The sequence below is a fragment of the Phaethon aethereus genome (genome assembly GCF_964289735.1).
Source record: "Phaethon aethereus genome assembly, chromosome: 6".
NCBI classification, from domain to species: Eukaryota; Metazoa; Chordata; class Aves; order Phaethontiformes; family Phaethontidae; genus Phaethon; species Phaethon aethereus.
The window spans coordinates 26093733-26116618 of NC_138580.1; the positions used below are offsets into that span (position 1 = coordinate 26093733).

Sequence of the window (22886 nt, forward strand, 5' to 3'; positions counted from 1 at the left end):
TCAAAAGCATGGGCTGTAACCTGGGTGATGTGTTTCCCTCTGTAGTTACAAAGTAGTTTCACTGACAGCTTTGGGATATTGTTTTGTATGATTCTACCATTAAGTATATTGTGAGTCTGCCCTGGAGCTTCCTATTCCCCAGCTGAGGTGCCACAGGGGCCAGTTATCTTTAGTGGATGTTATATTAACAAAATTAAGAATTTGGATGGTGGTGGTGGTCTGGTTTTTTTTTGCCCATGGATGACCTCCAGGAACAATCTCAGAGTATGGGGCTAGAAGGAACTTTCAGAAATGATCCAGTCCTAACATCTTATTAAGGTAGAGCAAATCATATCCAAGTCCAAAAGTACTGCTAATCAATAATGATATTAATTTAAAAAATATGTCCTAATGACATTCCTTGTGGGTGGTTTCTTAAAGGTTGAAATTTAAAATCTCTTGCTGAGAACTTCTTTCCTGAAGCGGAGAAAGGGATAGAACTGTAGAGGTAACACCACCAGTTCCTGAAAGGTGCAGCCTTGTGTGTGTTGCTTTGCAGTTAACTTCTTCCTGGCTTAATTTCTCAGTTTTGGACTAACTGATTCCAAATAATTCTAATTCCACATAAAGAAGGATTCATTTTAAGATACTTCTTATTAAAAAATAAGATTGTTACTGAAAAGGTGAGGATGCTGTGGTGGAATATTTGGTGGGGAAAAAATCTGAAATTAAATGTCCTCTCACAGAAACCACCCCTGTAGCACTCCTGCTACCAAAACCTTGCCACACAAACCCATTACAGAATTGCAGAAGTCCTAAAGTGCTAATGCTGTACTTCTGAATTGGCATTGCATGAAGACCTTTCAAGCATATCACTTTCAGTCTGTTTTTCCCGTTTCTGGCTGCTCTTGCATAGTGTCCCTTGTACTGGGTATATCTCATCATGCCAAACCTGTGGAATGAGGCACAGTTAGGATTGTTAGGATGGTTTTAAGGACAGTTTGTAGCACTGGTGCAGCAGGAGACGGGTATCCACATTGCACTGAATAATTGTTTGGTTTGTCCTTCTGTATCAAGCCTTTTGTTTAAATTAATAGCTATATGTGATTGTGTGATTTCTAGTTGAGAAGTAATCAATAGTGATGTTATCTAGTAGATAAAAGACTTATGCCTGCAGCTGATCTTCTAAAGGAGAAATCAATATGATGAAGAATCAGTTGGCAGAGTTGTGGAGAGAGATTCTCTGCTTGCCCCAGAGGACTCATAGTTTAACTTGCCCCCCTCAAGTGCCAAGTGCTTCTCTGTAGGGAAAAAATAATGCATATGTGCTTCCCTTCACAGTAGTGGAAATAGAATATCCAAGCAAAACACAGGAAGTAAAAAAGGTGGGTTTTGAGCATGGCATTTACAGGTACTGGGATAGTTCCAGTTTATAGTTATGCAGGAAAAACAAAACTATTTCTATTAAAATTTACTGCAGTATGTATTACTTGTGATAGAGCTTTTCACCCTTCTCAAAATAACAAGACCTTATTGAAAATTTTAGATTTGAAATTTGCTGTTACTTTTGAAATCTTATTTTCATAATGGTAATGTTAAAGTTATCACGGCTGTGTAACTTACTTGGAGATGTTACAAAAGACTAACGGTGCTTGGCTTTGAACAATTTTGTTGGAAATGAGGAGACAAATTTTTTTTTCCCTTTAAATGTTTGATGCGGTATGACCTCCTTTCTGTCTCCATAACTTTTCATAACATTGCTGGGAGTTGTGACAGATCAGCTGAGAAAATGCAAGTTTGCAACTTTGTAGGATACAATTAGTGAAATAGCCTTAATGAGCAGGCAATAAGGAGATTTTTAAATTGATAGAGAATTTTGTTGATTACAGCAGTAGCAAGAGGACAGAAATAAAGGCATGATTCCTTTTTTTCTCTTTAAAAATATTGTTCTTTAGCATTTCACTATGGTACATGATAAGCCTGGCTTGAGTTGTACAAGTGGTCATGCATAAGAAGCGGTATGTACAAGAAATACTCTTTAATTGGCTCCCTGAAGGGCATACAGCTGATTGTATCTGAAATGATACAGTTCCTATTTTTTTCTCTAGGGAGAAAATTAGTTAGCTTTCCTATAAATTTCTCTTAAAGCAGTGAAATTGAATGCAGGAAAAAAAATTCCCTTTTGCAAATTTCTAAAGACGCAGTTAGTTTGTGAAACTGTCATAAAAAACCTTTGGAGACAAGAGCTGGCTACGCTCAAAACCAACAACAAACCAACCTCTTCTGCCTGTTTTTCTGATTTTTAAAGATAAATTAGAGTATCCAGAGTCAATGTAGCTTGTACTTTAAAGATGATAAAATTTACAATTTTTAACGATCAGGGAACACCACAAAGGGAACTGTTAATATATGCCTCTACAGTATGGTTTCTTCCTCATCTAATCTCATGATCCTGTCATTTTATACAGAGGAATATTCTGAGTAAAGGCACATTTTTAACATGCAGATTCTGCCCATACCCCACGTGCAAAATCTTTTCAGTCCTTGCGGTTCTTATAGTGCAGTGCTAATTTGTGGGGCGCCTTCTGGATAAACTTAACAGGTGGACAGAGCCACCTGCACTTTCACACCGTTACCTCCAGTGACAGCCCTGATCTTTCTTATATGTAGTTCAGCCACAATTTGATCCAGTTTTCATGTATTTGGGTGTATTTATTTCATTGAGATGCAGTATTTATTTCATTGGGATGCAGTCCTTCTTGTGAACAGAATGTTAACCATCCTCAGATTGTCATTCAGTTAATGTCAGACTTTTTAAAAAGCTTCAACTTCTTTTTAGTTACCTGGTAAAGGTTAGACTTCCAAAACCATTCATATTCAGTAGTTTTATATGAGGTACAGCCAGACATAATACAGTGACCATGTAGTTCGGTACCTAAATAGGCTCATTTAAAAGCCTAGCCTTCCTTCACTCTTTGTCTTGCACAGGAGAATGACTTATGTCTTGCTACATATAAGTGCAATTTTTCATCATGTGTGTGCACAGTTAATTAATCAATGTGTCTTCATACTTTTTCACCAGGAACCTGACAGCTGGGAAATCATAGAGGGTCTGAAAATAGGCCAGACCAATGTCCAGAAGCCAGACAAACACGAAGGTTTCATGCTGAAAAAGAGAAAATGGCCTTTAAAAGGTTGGCACAAGGTAAATGTCTCATAAAACAGTCAAAAGATTATTACCGCTTTTTATGGGTTGGGATTTGTTGTCTAGAGGAAATTAGGGTGTCAAATAAATGCCAAGGATTTTGGTGTATGACTTTTTCTTCAAGTTGTGTAAAGAATTAGTTTGCACACACAGCTCATGGCTTCCAAATTGCAGTGCCTGCTGCCTAATATTGTATTCAAAATCCAGGTGGAAGTTGTAAATAATGCAGCAGATGCTGCATTATGGTTTTAAGAGATTTAATCAATATCCCTTTTGTTCTTTCCAATATATTATTACAAAATAGAACCATGTACTGTAAGATTGCATTGAGTTTACATTAAAGTACACAGGACTTCATGATAGCAGAGGGGAGCTGAGGGGTTTTTGCATGGACCCGGGGTGTTCATACAGGAGAGCATTCCCCTTCAGGTGTGCTGACTGGGCATGTTTGCTCAGCTTTGTCCCTGAATTTTGTTTGTCTTCTTGATTGCAGTCTTCTGTGTATGCATGTAATGGGACTATGCACTTTTGCCATTAGATGTCTCAATTTAAAAAAACAAACCAAAACACCCCAAAACTCAACCCCAAATCTCCTGTTTGTATTTAGTTAATTTGAGGCATTTCTCTATGAATAATTCTACCTTTTGTTAGCCTTAAACCTTGTGTTCATAAACCTTTTGTCTGTATTTTATACCATGATGATTACATCTTTTCCCCTTTTTTAGCAACAAGATGTGTGGTATTGACTTTCACACATCTTTGTAGCTGAGTGTACTTGAAGCACGATAATTTTCTAGGACAGAATGCATTTGACTGCAAAGGATAGTGAAACCTTTTGTTACACATGGCATTTTTTCTGGGAAAGCGTTATGTTTGTTTTGTTGTTAAACACGGTGGGACTTACTCAGATCTGCATCCAAATGCAGTCCATACTGGTATAAATTACACTTTTTTCTGATTTCTGTTTTTTCTGAATGTCATACAAACTTACATATGCCTGCCAGCCTTTTTTGTGCATGCCTGTCTACCTCAGATTTCTTGGTTTTGTTTTACTTAACTAGAGTTTGTAGTTTCAGCAACCAAATACATATGCACTACTTGAATTTAATCTGGGGGGATTAAAGGGTTTCAAACTGACATACCTGAAACCCTGAAAGAACACAAAAGGAGAGTTTATTTAAAAGAAGACCCACAAACAAGCACACAAAAAATCCCCCAAACAAACAAACCCCCAACAAACCACACCACCCCCCCAAAAAACCACAAAACAATTAATCAGATGTATAAGAACACATGGAATAACCTCTTGCTTCCACTTCTTTAAAATATTTTATGTTAATGTCTTGTTTCTTGGACAGTGTCTGTTTTGGTAAGGAATTTTATAGGTGAGCAAGAGGAGTCCAACTTTCACAGTTCTATAAAGGAGATCAGTACTGATGATCTGTTTTTCATGCTAACTTCAGAGCAGTTACCTGTGTAAATAGTTTTTCATGTGATTAAGAGCTTCATAGTTCAGCATCCCCGTCTACTTTGCCTTACATTTCATCTAAGTATCTATGCTGAACTTACGTTTCAAAACTGTGGATTGGGTAATAAGTTTATTTTTTTTCCAACTGCTGCCTCGATATCCTGCAGTTTCTGTAACAATACTTTGTGCTGAGAGCCCAGTGAGGAATTCCAGAGACAGTCATTGTAGCATGTGCTGTTTTAGTGTTCTGCTAGCAAAGCCGTAGCATCCTCTGTCTATTGAACGTTGCATGTCATATTCTGACAGATCTGAATGTAATTCAGTAGCATACCACATATAATGTATACAACTTGGAGAGTAGCTTATCATTCTCCGAAGTGCAGTATACTTTGGAATGAAATATGAAGAAAGGTCATTTTCTTTTGTGTGTGGAACTCAGAGCGGCAGAACGATATGAAATTAATTATCATGTTCTTGCAAAGTCCATTAACACAACCAAACCCCCTCCTGTTATTTTGACATCTTATTCAAGAAGTTACATCTCCAGGAAAGCACTGTTTTCTTGCCCTGCATGAGATATTGGTACCATCTGTTGTGTGACTGACATAATTTCCAGAACCGTCTTCAGGAGATATTTTCTACCATCTAACTACTGACCCTGCTCATAGTGTTGATTTAACAGGTTCACACCATGAAAAACATTGTCCTTGCCTTCCATGTCAGACAGCTTAGAGAGTCTAAAATAATATTTTGCTGTGTTCGAGATTTTTAATATAGATTAGTGCTTTAGGTTAGACTCTAAAAACATGAATTAGTTTTTGTTAATTAGCATCTTTTGAAAGTTAGTGGTGGTAAACATAAATTAGTGAATCTCATTTCAAGTGTAGGTTTCCGGCTAGGCTGTATCTTTATGCTGTGTGCCAAAGACTATGCTAACTTTTTTGCAATGCAGCTTGAGTGGTCTGGTACACAGAAGCTAGGGCAACTTTAATTGCAGGAGAAACACATTGTGAATAGGAGATACTATTCTCTGCTGTAAGTAAGAGCCACTCAGCAAAATAAAGGTGTAGCAATGGCACAGATAGGCATCATCAAGTTAGCCTAGCCCTGGTAAGTATGTCAATGAAGATATAGTGGCTCACATCATATCAATGACTAGCACCGAAAACATAAGCCCTCCCATGACCTGGGTATGGTGCTGGGAATGTTGTATTATTTACACTTGTACTAAAACCTGTATTAGCTAGATTACATTTGGATGGTAGAGCAGTATCTCACAGCCTGCATTTTTTTCCCAGCTGGAGATCAAGGAGACCACAAGAACATCCATGTCTGGGTCTTCCTTTTGGGATGTATATCTTGGACTAGGGAAAACTTTTTGGTTTCTGGGTAGGGAATGTAGTTGTTAATTTGAAATGTCAACAGCTTCTGTGGGAAGAAAAACATGAAGAAAATGAAGAAGACAGACATAACTCTTTCGGCCTACAGTGTCTTTCTTATAGAGTTTATTGAATTGGCTGGAAAACTGAAAAAAATGCCCTTCATTGTCAAGGTTTGTTAAGTTAAACCTAGAAGATAATGTTGAAAAAGGAATCTAGTTTTTCTTGCTTAGAAGATAATTGTTGTCAAAAAACAAGCAAGAAAATTATTCAATACTGTATTTATCCTCGCTTTCCAACCCACAAACAATCCTTAATTGCTACAGAGTAATCCTTTTCTTTTGTAGATGAATTATTGTACACAGTTTAAATTGCGTCTGCTCCTTAAGAAAGAATTATTTTTTCTTTTTTTTTTTCTTTCAGAGGTTTTTTGTCCTGGATAATGGCATATTGAAATATTCAAAGTCACCAGTTGATGTAAGTAAAGTTGATGACCAATTTAAAATTTGTACTGGAATTTGGCCTGACAGGGTGATTAAATCTCGTACTCACTCTAGTCATATTTATGACAGTGCACACGTGAAAATTGTTGGTGGATTCAAAGAGAGATCTGTATATGGAAAGCATGTAAGGTTTTGGTTGAGTTCTGTCCTCAAGAACTCTGCCTTTTCTTACTTCTATGGAAATAAAAGTACATTACTTAGCTTATTTAATGAAGGTGCTTGAGAGATTAGCTTGACCATGTGTTTTTCTTTTTGAATTTTTATGTCAGTCAGAGCTGATTATTCTGAGCTACGTGGATAGGACAGAGAAGTGATTACAATGTACTCAAGAGATATAAAGGGGAGCATTAAATCAGTTAGATCTGATACCAATAACTATCAAGTGGTAGCATCAGGGAGCCGAGTACTGTCTAATTTTCTCTGCTTCTCACTTACCTGTAGCTGTGTACTGGTGTGAAGAAACACACCTTAACTTTGGAGTTGGCTTTGCACCAAGCATTTCTTGTGAAATACATTTCTGTCTATAAATATAGTAAGTGGTTAGTCTGACTATTGGTTTTATTTTTTAATATGTCTTTATATTAAAACGTTCATAAAATGGGAAACCATTTTAGCACTAGATATTTTTCTGTTAAATATAGTGGAAAATTGCACGATACTACCCATTTCTTACCCTGCTTTTTGATTTTAGATACAGAAAGGCAAAGTCCATGGAAGCATTGATGTTGGTTTATCAGTTATGTCTATAAAAAAGAAGGCTCGTAGAATAGACCTGGACACAGAAGAACACATCTATCATTTGAAGGTAAAAAGTGGTGCAAATACTTATTCTCTTTTCATGCACAGTGGAAGTAACTAAAACTGTAAAAGATGTGCATAAAAGTAGTATTTTGAATGCTTTCTTAATAGCGAATTTGTTTCCAGGTGAAGTCCCAGGATTCATTTGATGCATGGGTTTCAAAATTACGCCACCACCGGCTCTACCGTCAGAATGAGATTGTGAGATCTCCGAGAGATGCTAGCTTTCATATATTCCCTTCAGCCTCTACTACAGAGTCTTCACCAGCTGCTAATGTGTCAGATGGAAAGGTATGTAGTGTTCTTTTGTTGAAAACTCATGCCTGCTGGGCTTGCTCATGGGTGTTTCAGTAGGCTCTGCTGCTAATGCCAATAGAGAGGAGTTTTCACTGTGGGAACCAGTGGCCAGCAAAAAGCTGTGAGTGTGTGCAGCTGAGATACTGTCTAATTTAGTCTTACTGCAGCCTTTGTTAATGAGCTGCTGTAGAGATCTTGCAAAGAATTCACCATCCCTAAAACAATTTGCACTTGCCTTTGTCATCAGGGATAAATCTGTCTCTTTACTGTTTGATAATGTTTTTCCTCTTAAACAACAGCTTTTCTAACTGGTGGTTAGCAAACACAGTTTGCTTATGAGGTTCTTGGTTTGGTTCTCCAACATGCTCTTCAGAAAAATCTGCATCTTGGGGGACCTATATAGTCAAATCACAGATGTCACTGATATCACAATGCCTATTTTCTTTTCTTATTCTGAAGTAGTATGGTGATTACACTGACTGTCCAACGTAGCAACAGTGAATTTAAGCATTTTATTATGCCTTAGGTGCAACAAAATAGCTTCCCCTGGCAGTCTCCTATACCTTGTAGTAACAGCCTTCCTGCCACCTGCACTACTGGTCAGAGTAAAGTAGCAGCCTGGTTGCAGGACTCTGAAGAGATGGACAGATGTGCAGAAGGTTAGTCTTTACCTTTTCATGCCTTGTTCTTTCAGTGAAACTTCTTGTTGATACAAAATAAGAAACAGTCAATAACGTGGTTAAGTTGCATCTTTACGTGCACATGAAGTAGCTCTTCAGGTAATTAGATGCCTGTGGTGTGAACTTCCCTCTCTGCATGTTCTCAGATGTTGCTTTTGAAATTTATCTTAATAATCTGTATTATCTTAATGGATATCATTGTTAAAATATGATCAACTTTTGTGGTCCAGACTTGCTGCTGACTCCTATGGAAATAACAAGTGCTCAACATCTCTAAAAATAAAGCTTTTACTTAGATGGCCTTACTACTGAAGATTTGGATATTTGACTTTTATAATGCAATAAAGTGCCAACGATAGACATCATGGCAAAAAAAAAAAGTCCGAACTGAAGCATCTAATGTATTTTTGTTTTATATCCGTTAGATCTTGCTCATTGTCAGTCAAACCTTGTGGAACTCAGTAAACTTCTTCAAAATTTAGAAATACTACAGAGAACTCAGTCAGCACCAAATTTCACAGACATGCAGGTAAATATGCTTGAACATAAATCACAGTGAAACAATTTGTTCTTTCTGTTAAGGGAAATACAGAGATGTTGTTTGTTAACTCAGAATGGTTTTCCAAAATCACAGTAACTCTTGAATGAAAGGTTTGTCTTGTATGTTTGTTTTAATAATGTGTAATAATGTTTCATATGTAGACAAATATTTAAGACTTATTTAGTTAAATAGGACAAATCAAATTATTAAGTCATTTGCAAAGCAAAACTGAGAACTGTTACAATAGAAATACATGTGTACATTGAAATTGTATTTAAGGAATTTTTGTTGTGCTAAGATATCATTTTAAGTTTTTAAGGAGTGGAGACCCAAAGACCCTCAAAGATGAAGTTGCATGCTCTAGAAAGAGGGCACAGTACAAAGGTCCCAAGAGTTGGACCATTTCCCAGTTCAGGGTGAGTTTTCCTCTTGACCACAAGAAAGCAACAGCAGATCCTAAATCCTAAATACTTTTTTCCTTTTTCACTTAGTCCCCTTGAGTACACAAATCTCCCAGTGTTGTTGGTGCATTGGGAAGTCTAGTTCCAATGACATAACAAGACTTATCGTTGATTTCAGGAAGAGGTGAACTCTACATTTCTCTGAGTAGTACCAGAATAGAAATCCATGAGGATTTCAAGATCTGGTCCTAAATATCATGTGCTCATGAAGAAAGTGTACCATTAGTTTTGCTAAATGAGCTAGATATACCATGTGTTTGTAGAAGTGTATGAATAGCTAAGCTGGTCACTACTGAAGTTGCGGGCCCCAGCAGTGGCATTCTTCTTCTTACTTTCTAATTTGTAGATGTCTAATGCTAGAATTCTTTACTAACTTGCTCTACTGTCTGTGTTGCTTGTGTCAACTTAATAGTACTTTGTCGCTTTTAACTATTTGTGTAATATAGGCTAACTGTGTAGATATTTCAAAGAAAGACAAGCGGGTCACAAGACGATGGAGAACAAAAAGTGTCAGCAAAGATGCAAAAATTCAACTTCAGGTACTGAATGCACAATGTTTTACTTTTCACTGTACTTTTAGATTAACTTTTAAGCATGAAATGATATATTAGATGAAAATAAGAAGTAAGGTACTGTCTCCTATGTTCCTAATGAAGTAAATTAAATCTGAGTTTGTTGTTTAAAACCTAGAGAAGATAGTGAGAAAAGTATTGTTTTTACTTTCATTCATATGAAAACATTGCCATCTAGGGAAAGGAGTGGGATCTGAATATTAGTCAATTAAGGTGCAAAAAAGGCAATATGCATGCAGCACATGGAAATATTGATGTTCTATCTCAAACTTGCCAAGGGCAGTTTAACAGGTGACATCAAGCTAAAAGCAGAAAACATGACTGAAATACTAAACACACCAGTTGTCTTTGTCAATACCTATACTAGGAAAGTTACCGATGAGAAGTATTCTTACAAGCCTTCTCTTATGCAGAAGGCTACTATGGAAACAAACTGAATAAACCAAAGAATAGGTTATGTGAAGAAAGAATTTATCCCGTCCTGCCTTAGAGCTGGGAAGTAAAAGCATAGAAATAAGCGTTATATGCTTGTATTACTGCTAGATCCACCATGTCTTACCGTGTTTTGTCAGAAGTAGTTGTGTGTTTTGAGGCCTAATCCAAAACCTAATCTTTTTTTATAATTGGGCAACTGATAATGAAGACTATATTAAACTGACTTCAAGAGCTAACAATCACCACTGTGCTGTCTGCTACAGAATAAATAAATGTCAGCAACTTTTGATCCATTTAAATTCCTTGAAGTTCATGCAAACTTTGAAAGCCTTTAATATGTCCCCTAGAGGCACAACTGTGACTCGTTTAAGATTAATAATCTTAAGGAAAGAAGAAATTGTAGTTACATCAGCTTTCTCATTGCAGCTGTTGTAGGTGATTTTTCTTTCTACCTGTTATACCAGATAAATTACAATAGGTTGAACAATGAAGCTTGTTAGGATTAAAAAAGGAATTTTGATGATTGATGTCATGTCCTATTACCTATGTTTGAAGGATCACTGTGTCTATGGGGTGCTGAATAACATAGGCAAACAAACATACCAGGAAAATGGATGCAAGTACTTGGTGCCTGTGAAGAGATAGTCTCAACACCGCATGTTCTTCTTTCATGCCTCAGTGGTCTCAGAAATTTCGCTCCACAAAAATTTTGAAAAAATTATGAAAGCAGTCAATGTATGATTATCTAGAGTGGGTCATGATGAATTATGAGCTGTTCCTGTGTTGCCTGCACTTTGCCAAAGTGACAGTGGTATGGGCTTCTGTGATTTTGGAACCTGACTCTCAAACTGCTGTTTGTGGCTTGGAAGGAGTTGTGCCTCAGCTCCTGAAATTCTCAAATATGGTTAGTTTGCAGGTTTCCCTGGGAGAGTTTGTGTGCATAATGCTGCTCTACATGTGTCTGTCACTTCTGGGTCGATAATGAACTTTGCCTAACCTGGGTCAGCATTAACTCCTGTCAAGATTAATGCTGGAAATGTAAAGCTTATTTTGTTAGACGAAAGCATTAAGTTATTGATGACTGATTTATAAATTAATTGGCAGTGAAACAGAAACAATGAAATTATTCTAAATTATATGGAAGGTGAAGACTCCTTTTTGGCTGCTCCACTGTCTTCCCTAGTCTGATGGGCTCAACACATTGTTTATTCTTCCAAGGGCTGTCCTGTCCCATGAATGGTCTAAAGCTGTGATCTGTGGAAGATGGCCTCACTCTGACTCCTTTTGTCTTATTCCTAATTTGCTCATGTTGCCCTTCCACTGAAACGTGGATTTCCTCCCATGACTAGGTGCTTTTTAAGCTTACAGTCCCATTTTGGTTTTCTGTTAGCCACTCCTTCTAGCTTCATTGGCTTTCCTTATAGGTCATTTTTTCAAGACTGCTCTAATGCTTTATAACTGTTTATCAGGGCATCCACTACTGAGAATCACTGTCTAATCTGTGATCATTTCTTCATGGTGCCTACACATGGTTTGCTATTAAATGATTGACATTTGGTACTAAGAAAACTTCTGTTATCCTTTTCCTTTCCCCATGCCTCTAATTAGTTTTAGGGGATAATGCTAATACTAACATACTAACTTTAAGCTAGTTACACTATTAATTCCATTTGAAGTGCTTGCACCTATTTATTTTAGAATGAGCAGTCGTTAACTGCCATCAAAAGACCCTCTGATAGGATGTTGAGAGCCATCCTTCTGGGGAGCATAACAATTAGGGAGCTCTATGTATACGTGTCTTGTTCATGAGTGATGGGGACCAAGGGTGTAATTTTTACTATCTCAGCATCTGCTGTGTAAGATGCAAGGAAAGAATTCTTCCATTCAGATTTTGTATTGTACTTGTTACTAGTTTTTTGGTAATAAGATAGCTTTTGTTGTATTCATGCTAACACATTCTGCAATATGAGTGTGAGGTGTATAACGTGCTTAAAACATACTTTTTCTTGTAAGAAAAGCTGCTTGCTTTGTTTCTCAGAAATATATATTTACCCATTAGGTATACCAGTTCTGGATGCAGTTAACTTTGCCCACACAACTAATCCCAGTGACTAGAGTAGGGTTACTCCCCGAAGTAAAATTCAGCGTAGGATGTGTGATATGTTTGCATGTTTGGGGGTTTAGTATTGTTAAATTATTTAGAATTAACAGCTTAATTTACAGGCCTTTACTCAAGTGTAATACATAGACTGCTTCTCTGAAGAAAGATTGCTTTTATGAAAGACGTTTATTTTATTTTTAAAAAGCCTATTTAAAGTCTTATGATAATGGCCTGCAACAGCAGGTTAGTCGGCCTGTATTCATTCATTTTACAAATGATGCTTTTGTAGAAAAACTGAGTTGTGGTTTGGTTTTTTTTTCCCCCCTCTTTGGGTAAAACAACAATTTGTCATTCTCATGACAATCTAAAGATCTTCAAAAGAAGAAAAAAGTATTACTGAAAAGCAATAACATGAACTAACATTGATGTGATTTCCCTCAAAAGCTCAGAGTTGTTAAGTTCCAAAGTTCCAAGACTGATTTTTTTTTTTTTTTTTTCTCTTTTTTCCCCTCAGGGGGAGTAGTTTATAATAGAGAATTATATAGTATGGAGGAACCTGAAAAGTCATCTTGCTCTATTGAGGCTTTCAGCTCAGAAATGAAACCAGACCCAAAGACTGACTTATTACCTTTTCCCTTAAATATTTCTTTATATGGTAACTCAGATTATGACCTCACTTTCTGTTGTGTTGGGGGAGTCTGTGGTTCTGCAGAGCATGTTGTTCCCATTTTAATAATGTATACCTGCATTCATAATCTTGCAGGTGTGTATATATATCTGTGCATATCTCTCTCTGTACATATATATATTTATATATGTCACTACTAGTTAAACAAGAATGTTCTTCCAAACTCTTGTTCACAGGATAGACATACTTCTGTAGAGCACAAAAACCTTTACATTATTCATATGATGCATTCTCTGCTTTAACAAAGTTTGTACTCTATATTTTAGCAGTTATGTACATGTTTTTTAATGTAAGAATTTTATAAAATATTACAAAGCAAGGCTTGTCGTACTGTGATCATTAGACAACCTTTCCATTGTCAGTAGCACTGCCTCTAGTATCAGCCAGAGGGTGAAGGGTATGGCCATTCTCAGACGCAGAAGCCCTATCAGCAGGAGTGTTACAGGAGCAAGGCGCTTCAGCTAATAATGGAATTACAATATCTTGTTCTTCAGCACGGTGTCCATGTATACAATGTATACCATACCATTATTTATATGGGGCCCAGGCTGCTTTCAGAAAAAGTAAAAATAAAAAGATGTAAAAATACTGAAATGGCTATAGGTGAAGATATAGGGGAAGAAAAATTTAAATGTATTGAAAATTGTTTTCTAAAAGCAGAAAGGTGGCTTTTCTAGTCTTCTAAAATCTTAAAATGGCTTCAAAATAATGACATTTTGATTAGGCATTAAGTAGAAGGACTTCATGATAGACGTGGAGCACCTCTGCATTAGGCAATTACTTGCTTGACATTAATGTGCCATGATGAATTTCTTAAAAGTAAAATAAAAGTGAAGTTAAGCAGGATGAGGCCACAAGTTAGGCATGGAGAAAAGGAAGTAGTTGTTGGAATACTTAGTTTTCTTTTATGCTGCTTTATCTGAGTTTTGCATTGCTTTGGAAGCAAAATGTATGGGAATAATTGGAACTCAAAAAAGTGATGTGTGGAGAAAATGAACAAATAGACTCAAGGATGAACGTGGAAATGCTAGAGCTGTTCACAGGAATGCTTGCATTAAGCAAGCTCACTGTAATCTACACACTGAAAAGTTTTACCATTGAGATGCATGCATCTTCAGCGACCACAATTCATGCACTTCCACTAATGCAAAGTGATCTCTTTCAGAATTCATCTTCTAGATGGCCAAGTGACCCTCCCAGAAGGAGTTTGGGTTTTGTGTTTTCTGCCATGCCATAGCATCCTTTTTTTTTTTTTTTCTTATTCCATAATCACCTTATGACTCTGAATGGCAATGCTAATAGAATTGAGGGTTTTTTTGGTAGTCTTAGTGAGTGCACTGCAGTCCAACTCATCTGGAGATAATTTTAGTGAAGTATCTAGCTTTTTTATGTCTCTGGCATACACAACTGAAAACATGTGATATGTCCTCAGAATGTGTAGGCCATAAGAGTTAACAAAATTGAAATCCACTTAAAGACTCTCCCTCTCCCTTTTCTGATCACCTTTCATCTTCCTGTGTCCCATCACCCCTTCCCTTCTCTTTTTCTACTTCCTTCTCTTCTTGCATTCACTGTCAGGAAGGGCCGGCACCGAAGGGCCAGTTCAGCACAACACGACGCCGGCAGAGACTAGCAGCTGCAGTGGCTACAACAGTGAGTGGATTTAAAAATGAAGGGATAGATCTAAAGATGGGAAGCTGTGTAACTTGAATGTGTAATAAGCTTATGAAAATGTTTCTTGCACTTTTTGGAGGTGTCCATGCTACCCACTTTCAGCTGAGTTTCTTAGCAGTGGATGTCGTGGTTTAACCTGGCACAAATGAATTCTATAAATGTGAGTTTGAGCTTGTTTACATGGTACATGTCCCTCCTCCTTTATGCAAGTGCAAGTGATGGTTAGACTCGGGCCCTGCACTATTTGAACATGTCGTTGACATACTCTGCTATATACTATACAAAATGGAAAGAAATGATCAAATTCTGTTAAAAGATTCTTGTGACAGTCTATAGCAAGACAGCAGAACCAAGGAGAATTTTACAAACAACCATGGAATTATAAAATTTCCTGTTTTTTTTTTAAAAGTAGTATAAGTTTAGCCTTTTCATTTGAGACACTTTCTGTTTACATTCCATAATCCCAAAAAGTCATATTACTGCCTCTAGTGTCTGTATTTAGTTTTGCTAACTCTCTAAGTGTTTGATGCAAAATCTGGAGCTATGAAATCAACACAGAGTCTGGGAATTGTGAGGGGGAAGTGCTGTTTGTGAAATCAAATTAGCGTCAAAAGGATATCTTCAGCTGCTGCTTTATCAGAAAAGCACGTATTAGGAATGCACAATACAGCCATTAGTACTAATCCACCAACTGATTAGTACAACAGCTAGATAGGGAAGACTCCGTGCAGCCAAAGATTGAAGTGAGCTTTAAATGCATACCCCTTACCTAGCCTAAGCAGTGCATGTCTTCACTAGGCTAAAGTATTTCAGGATCTGCTGCTCCAGCTCATAGATAAAATCCCCTAGATCAGACATAGCTTCTGCTTGAGCCTGAATACCTTGAGCTCCTGCTACCTGAAACACAAAACTCAGTTACTGGTAGGCCCTCCTAAAAAGCATAAGAGAAATCAGTGTTTCTCCAGTTCCCAAATTAACTCATCTAAATATAATTCCCCATAATCAGTTGATGCTGAATGCTCAGCTTAATAATTGATGGATATTCTGACCTCATCGATCTGCCTGCCTAGCAGAGAAATCAATCCACTTCTCAGTGTATGTGGCTGAGCAGTGTCAGTGGGAGGCTCTAACCAGTAGGTTCAGCGGTAGTTAAATAGCATTGTTAAGTGCTGTACCAAGGAGTGCTTAAGTGGAGCAAATACAGCTAGACTTAGATTACAAGGCTGTAGGAGTCCAGGGAATCACTGAGTTGTTACCTGTAGCTGAAGTGAGGGCTTGTTGAGGGAGGTCTTGGAGGAGCTGGAAAAAACGCAGGAGGAAGGAAAACTACAGGCACCAAAATGACTCTGCAGCTTGTGGTGTGGTAAAGTGCTTGTTTCTCCTAGACAGTGAAGCTGTGTATAGACAGAGGGATACAGAATTACATCAGTTAAATGCATGACAGAAAGAGAAGGTTTTCCTTACAACCCACTCTACGAGGAACAGTCTGTTACTACATGAACTCATAATTCTGAAGAAGGTGATGGATGAGTGGGTATTACTCCTCTGGCATAAAGCAGAAAGGACGAGGTACATCTGAGGTCATGTCTAGAAGAGTGTGTGTATGGAGGAAACCAGAGTGATGCATCAAGCAGTTAAATATTTTTTAAAAAACCTCCCAAATGACAACAAAAAACCACAACCAAAACCAGAATGGGTAATAAAGTCAGAATAAAGTCACAATGGATATAGAGAGAAAGCACAGCAGTGAAAGGAAAAAAGGGGAAGACAACTATGTTGGCAGTGTTTCTTGACTGTTGCCTATTCAAGAGAATGAAAGAGTTTGTTCAATGGGGATTTTTTCATCTGTTGTGGAAAGTAGCTTGGAAACTTTTCTAAAAGGTGCATATGAGGTGATTTCATGTTAGTCAACAGTTCAGTATTTTTGGTTCTTTTATTTAAAGCAGTTGGCAAAGCAGCTACTTGTCTCTGTCATGTGAATGTATATTTCTTGCAGGCAGCGTGACAGTATTTGCAGAACATGTAAATCATGTTTCTAGGACATACTTTAAAATGTTTTTTTTTTCCAGTGAACCTCTCTGTAGAAATACTGCTTTTCAGTCTGGCCAGCTGACATATGAGGCAGGAATGATGGATCTAAAGCAGGTTTCTTCAGTTAGGTTCATCACAGAGTGACTAAAGAACCGCCCTCATGTGTGGGCTGTCTGCCTGCACTCTGCCAGTCTATGTGGTGCTGGGGCAACCCGCCCCATCACCATAGGCATGTGAGGCTGAGGGCACTCTCCCTCAAGCTCATGTATTATAGCTGGGATCAGCTTGCTTTCCTGCCTGCTGGGTGGACTTGAGGGATGGATATGTGCTCCCCTCATACACAGGTATCATGTAGCCACCTACTCTGCCCTTCTGGTCCACCTGGAGCAATTGAACCTTTGTGTTGCTCCCAGTCAGAAAGTTCTGGGAACATGCTCCCTGATTTAAGAAGTGAAAAGATTTTGTAAAGGAACTTGAAATTAACCTGCATTTAGTCACATTAGTCAAGTAACCTAGTTTTGTTGCGCTGTTGAGAAGCATACTCACGAAGATGATGGGGTAAATATCCAGTATGAACAGAAAGAATTTATTCTACATCTCCTGTTAATGAAGTCGTCTTGATATGAAGCTAAAATGAGGTCCAATAAAAAAATGCCTACTTTGTTGATGTGGCTGGAAATCAAAATACATGAGAGAAGAAGATAAAATTTATACTGGATAGGTGCCATAGAGCTACTATTTATGTGCTATATGTATCTGGAAATTGGGGAAGAACAGGATGGAAAATGGTGTTTTGAAGAACATGCTCATGAGTGGAATGAGACGTGATGGATAGATCCAATGGGATTTTGAGGGTTTCATTGGGGAGTCAGAAACCTAATGCATATATTGATCATAACTTTTACAGGAAGGGATTGATAAAACTGTTCCCTGATCTAATCAAAATGTGTTAAACCACAACACAGGGTATCAATTTCAATTACTGATGACAGTATAGAACTTATCTGTTGATAAATTTCTTAGTAATATGACTTTTTCTGTTTTCTGCTGCTCTTTATCATGCCTTGGAAGACACGTTTTATATTTTGGCCTCATTTTTCATATTTAACTAATTACGTTGGGCTGCAGTGTGGAAATTCTTAATTTATGCATTTGATTGTTATAGTGAAATAAACTAAATCTAATGTGTTCAATGTGTTTAACAGTGCTTAATATTTAAGTAACAAAATGTAGTTCTGCATGCCTGCCTTTGCATTTAAATCTGAAAATTGGGTTCTTGGCCTGATTTTTATACAAATGTGTGTAAATGGTAAAATTAAAACAAAATACAGCACACGCTCACACACACATCATGTATATAACAGTGGTAGCCATACACTGCATATGTAGCATATGGGTAACTGTTCAGTACATATGATACATGTGTATATAACTTATAAATATTTGCATGTATATTTTTATTACTGTACGTGAAAAGTGTAGAAGGAGAAAGAAGGGTGGAAATGATACAATTCTTTGCTCCATCTTACCAAACCATATCTCTTTGCATTTATTTTTCATGTACATGTAAGTTCATGTACTTTAAATGAAAATCAAGTAGAGTTTTAATTTTTGTTGCTGTTGTTTATTTGTTTAGTTAGAAAGAGTATAGAAAGACTGTATGCTTTTTCCCCTCTTCATAGTTGCCAGCACAGTGAGTTTCAATTCAAGTTTTACCAGTAGGTTTGAAAAACTTCAGTGATATTTTTGATAATATTATATCCGATTTCTAGATCTGTGGAGAAACTTGCATACTTCAAATATTTTATTGTAACAACAGAGTCATACTACATATACTCTCAAATGTCCAAATATAAAGCAACATGTGTCATGGTTTAATTTTCCAGTCATCTTTTAAGCATTAGGGAATGGTCCATTTTTGTAAATGTTAGAATTGAAATGCTCCATCATTAGCTGTTAGCTGTGTATTTAAGCCTTCTTTTGTCTGTTTCAGTGAAAAATTTCAAAAGAATTCTGCGTCACCTGTGCTGAGATTTAGGAGAGTGAAAAGTTACATGTTCATTCTTACCCTGTTCTTCACATTGTTGAACTAAGTCTTTTCTTTTCAGAAGAAATTTGTATTTTTCCTCAACAGAGTCAAAAGGTTGGTTGCACCGTATCCAGTATTTCTTCACTGTTTCTCACTGTAGGTCCCTTTCAGTGCTACAATGTCACCCGTTCGCCTGCATTCATCCAATCCCAACCTTTGTGCAGACATCGAGTTTCAGACTCCCCCAAGCCATGTAACGGACCCTCTGGAGTGCTCTACTGAATACATGAAGCTTCAAGAAGAATTCTGCCTGATGGCACAAAAAGGTAACTGGAAATGTCAAGCCTTTATTGTGCTTCTCTGTTTTTTTTTCTTTATTGCCTTCACTTAGTTATGGTCAGGGCATTTGTCTGCATTAGATGATATTGTACAAGAATTTTTAGTTGGTCAGATGGCTTACATAAAGATGACATGTATTATCCTTCTTAACATTTTCCATGGATATCATGAATGTAGAGATAGATAAACTCTGTCTGATAAGAGATTTTTTTAGAAGTCTGAACTACTTTCTGCGTTTTATAAATACATGATTGAATTTGCAGACTTTTTTTTTTCCTCAATAAAATGCTTCATTTCTTCCAAAAGATGAATCAGAATGTCACTGCTACATATAATGTTGTGGAATTCATTTTTGTGCAATGTTTTCTTTGTCAGTGGAAACAATAGATGAAGAGCTTATTACTAGAATGTACTTTAGAAATGCCATTTTATTGCCAATAAATGAATGGTCCTACAGACGTGAAAAATACTATTTTTGAAAGGGTTTGTTATCAGCTTGCTATCAGTTGCATAGCGAACATAGGAAAAACATGAGACTGATACCTTAAAAAATGCCAAAAACCTGTTTAAAGATCAAGTAATCCTCTTTATTATTGCAATATTAAGTCGTAGCAGAACTGATTTTTTTTTGTTACTCTGGAAAGAAAAATAAAAAACCAGAAAGAAAAGAACACACATTGGACACAGATTTTCCAAATATGCACCTTTCCATACGTTCAGCACCGAGAATATGCTCAGATGACATATGTGTACATACAGTATGCATATTACAACCTCAAGCTTTAAATGTTTGTCCTTAATTTGCCATGGATTACTTGAAGTTTGGATCCTTATTTCAAATTGCCATAATTGTGGGATGGAAATCTCACTCTCTGTCTTTATTGCTGAAACAGTATATTAGATGTTAATGTGCAGTTCTGTAGCTGAGAAAACACTTGTTTTCTTTTTTTCTTTTTGCTTAGTGCATTCTCTTTTGAAGTCTGCCTTTAACAGCATAGCTATAGAGAAGGAGAAGCTTAAGCAGATTGTTTCAGAGCAGGATCTTACAGGCCACAATGCTCAAATAGCACACCTCAGACAGTCCCTCTCTCAGGTATGTTCTTGATTTCATTTCAAGCACATAGAGCTTGCTAAATGCACTATTTCTTTTGTATTTTGGCCATTTGCTGAGGTAGAAGGAGCCAAGAAAAAGCCCAAGTTCTTGACCAGAGCTATGACATATGTTCTGTTATGACATAGGTCTAATCTCAGTGCATGTGGAGGTAAAGGATATAATTTCTTTAATTACGTATCTGTTAACGATTTTCCAAAGTAAAGAAAAAGGATCAAAGGTTTTTATACAAATGCTAGATATCTTTCCTGGAGCTGTTCCCAGCACAGCCAAGGAGATATGCTTGTTTTCTTAATTGAGTTTTAAATTTTGACTGTATGTTTTCAGATTTATTTTATATGTCCATGTCTCTAACTGAGAAAGGAGTCATGGGTTACAGAATAATCATGGATAAACTGGATTTCCAGATACACACCTGTTACGATCCAGCATCTCTCTCACTTAAGCCAAAGGAAAAATTGTCATTGGCTTTAGTGGGGAAGAAGAGGTAAAGTGTCAGTAAGTCCTCAGGTTGCAAAATAAGTTCAAATTTTTAATTAATTGTCAAGGAAACATAAAAGCTCTTACTCTGAAGAATGAATTTCTGTGGAGTACTGCATCTGCAAGAAATTTGAGCAGAGGTTTAAAGGCAAACAACTTCACCCAAATGTGTGTATAATTTCATACACTGTTACTGAGTTGGAGGTTTTTGCTATGAGATTAAAATTGATGCACAACGTTTCTGTAGATAAAGATACGTATCATGTTATGCAGATTCATTACTATGTGTTGCAATAAAGAAAGGCTAAGGCCAAGACATAAGGATAACCATTTCTGGTTATTGATACAAGTTTAACTATGGCCTGTAGAGATTTATTATCAACTTGTGTGAAATAGGTCATCATGTTGTCTTCTTGTTCCTGGCCTCCAGTGTCAGTCTAAAAGTCACTCTCACACATTAGTTCATAGTCTAAATGGGAATAAGTGGAAACTTGACCTTAGTCAGACAGCGAGGTTTGATCAGTCTCATGATGAGGTTTGAGCAGTTTAAGAAGCTACTGACATGCTGCTGTTAGTCATCACCTTACCTTCCTGGTAGATGGCAACTGTGAACATGCCCAGGCTGTTTCAGAACCAAGTAATATGGTGTAGTTTTAAACTGTTTAGTGACCATTTAAGCTAACCTATTTTACTTTGGTCCTACTTCATTTCAGTAATCTATAATGTAATCTATTCCTGAGTGCACTAGGGGGAGGCAGAAGAAGATTCTTACTCCATTATAACAGTAATTTTCTGCTAAAACAGTATGTTTGTCTGTTGTTCATTTCTACAGTCCACAGTGCTGGGGATATATTAGGGTTAAGTCAGTTCATGTTCTAGGTATGTAACATATTACACTTTTTCTGGATTTAAGAATCTTGCACATGAGTCTTTCTAGATAACAGACAATATGTATATGTGCACACAAATTTATAATCTCGGTTGGACTTTAAAAAAGAGAAAAGTCAGCTGATACTAGACATCAGTTGAATTCTATTGGTATTTGTGACACTCTAATGGATCAGTAGATTTAAATGAGTACACACATGCAAATATATCAAACTGATCTGGATGGGCAAACATCCAATGATACTAGCAATTATTTTGTTTTTGCTGTAAGGGAAGTGATTTCCTTTTGCAGGCTCTAAGTGCTGATAACACTGGTTCAGAAAGGGCTGTATAGTTGTAAACCAAAAATTGCCTCTTTGGGCATTTTGCGTGTGGTTCCCCTGTGTTGTTCTGCAGTTGCATTCTTTCTTGCTGCATTCACTCCCCATTTCCATAATGTACATAACCCATCAGTATACCTGCCAAAGAGTTATCTGAAGATCTAAGGTAGAATGTCACTGTTACACTGTGGGAGAATATCTGTCCCCCCTGCCTCCTGAAAATCACTGAAGACAAACCAACCAAAAGATCAAATTGTGTTAGAGAGGATCTCAAAATAGGTATTGCTCTAAAAATGGAAGAAAGGAAATTCTGGGATTTCTTAGGAAATTGCTGGGGAGAAGCTACTTTTTTTTTTTTTTTCTGTTTAATGCTTACTTTTTAATTTTAAATGAAATGTGCAATTTTTATTTTAAGGCTCTCAACCAGAATGCTGAACTAAGGAGTCGCTTGAACAGAATACATTCAGAATCTGTTATTTGTGATCAGGTTGTCAGTGTAAATATTATCCCTAGTCCCGATGAGGTAAGACTTTGGCCTTTAATGGATTTAGAGTACAATCAAACCTTGCTAATTCTCACCAATAGCTGAAACACACATGGCAAATTATAGAATTTTTCAGATTGGCAAGTGTTCATTTACAGAAAAAGTCAGATTATTTTTATTTTGCGTATGTCAGATCTCATGAAAGGACTCAGTTTGGTCTCTGCAGAGAAACGGGGAAGGACTCCAGTTTTGAAATGTTAGTTGTTGGCTGTGGGAGTTATTGAGGTTTTACTCTATTTGAATGTAACACAGTAGCTAAACAATTCTTGCCAAATCAACAGAACAGTTTAGTATTTAATGGCCTGATCCTGAAAGTGGTTAAAGGGCCTGATGTTTAGTATCTTGATTGCTACTGCTGAAATC

General features: G+C 37.0%; 1 protein-coding gene across 4 annotated transcripts in view; it reads left to right on the forward strand.

The window, feature by feature from the left end:
• OSBPL6 (oxysterol binding protein like 6) overlaps positions 1-22886 on the forward strand; it is a gene marked incomplete at its 5' end in the record, with an annotated part of 51283 nt that overhangs the window by 14950 nt on the left and 13447 nt on the right. The window contains 11 exons of one of the 4 annotated variants that reach the window (XM_082001423.1): positions 3062-3184; positions 6455-6508; positions 7226-7339; positions 7459-7623; positions 8156-8288; positions 8735-8838; positions 9758-9850; positions 14686-14760; positions 19002-19167; positions 20143-20273; positions 22395-22502. In XM_082001423.1, coding sequence (XP_081857549.1) covers positions 3062-3184; positions 6455-6508; positions 7226-7339; positions 7459-7623; positions 8156-8288; positions 8735-8838; positions 9758-9850; positions 14686-14760; positions 19002-19167; positions 20143-20273; positions 22395-22502 — 1266 coding nt within the window. The remainder of the gene's footprint in view (positions 1-3061; positions 3185-6454; positions 6509-7225; positions 7340-7458; positions 7624-8155; positions 8289-8734; positions 8839-9757; positions 9851-14685; positions 14761-19001; positions 19168-20142; positions 20274-22394; positions 22503-22886) is intronic. The other 3 variants (XM_082001424.1, XM_082001426.1, XM_082001425.1) reach the window with 3 other exon arrangements.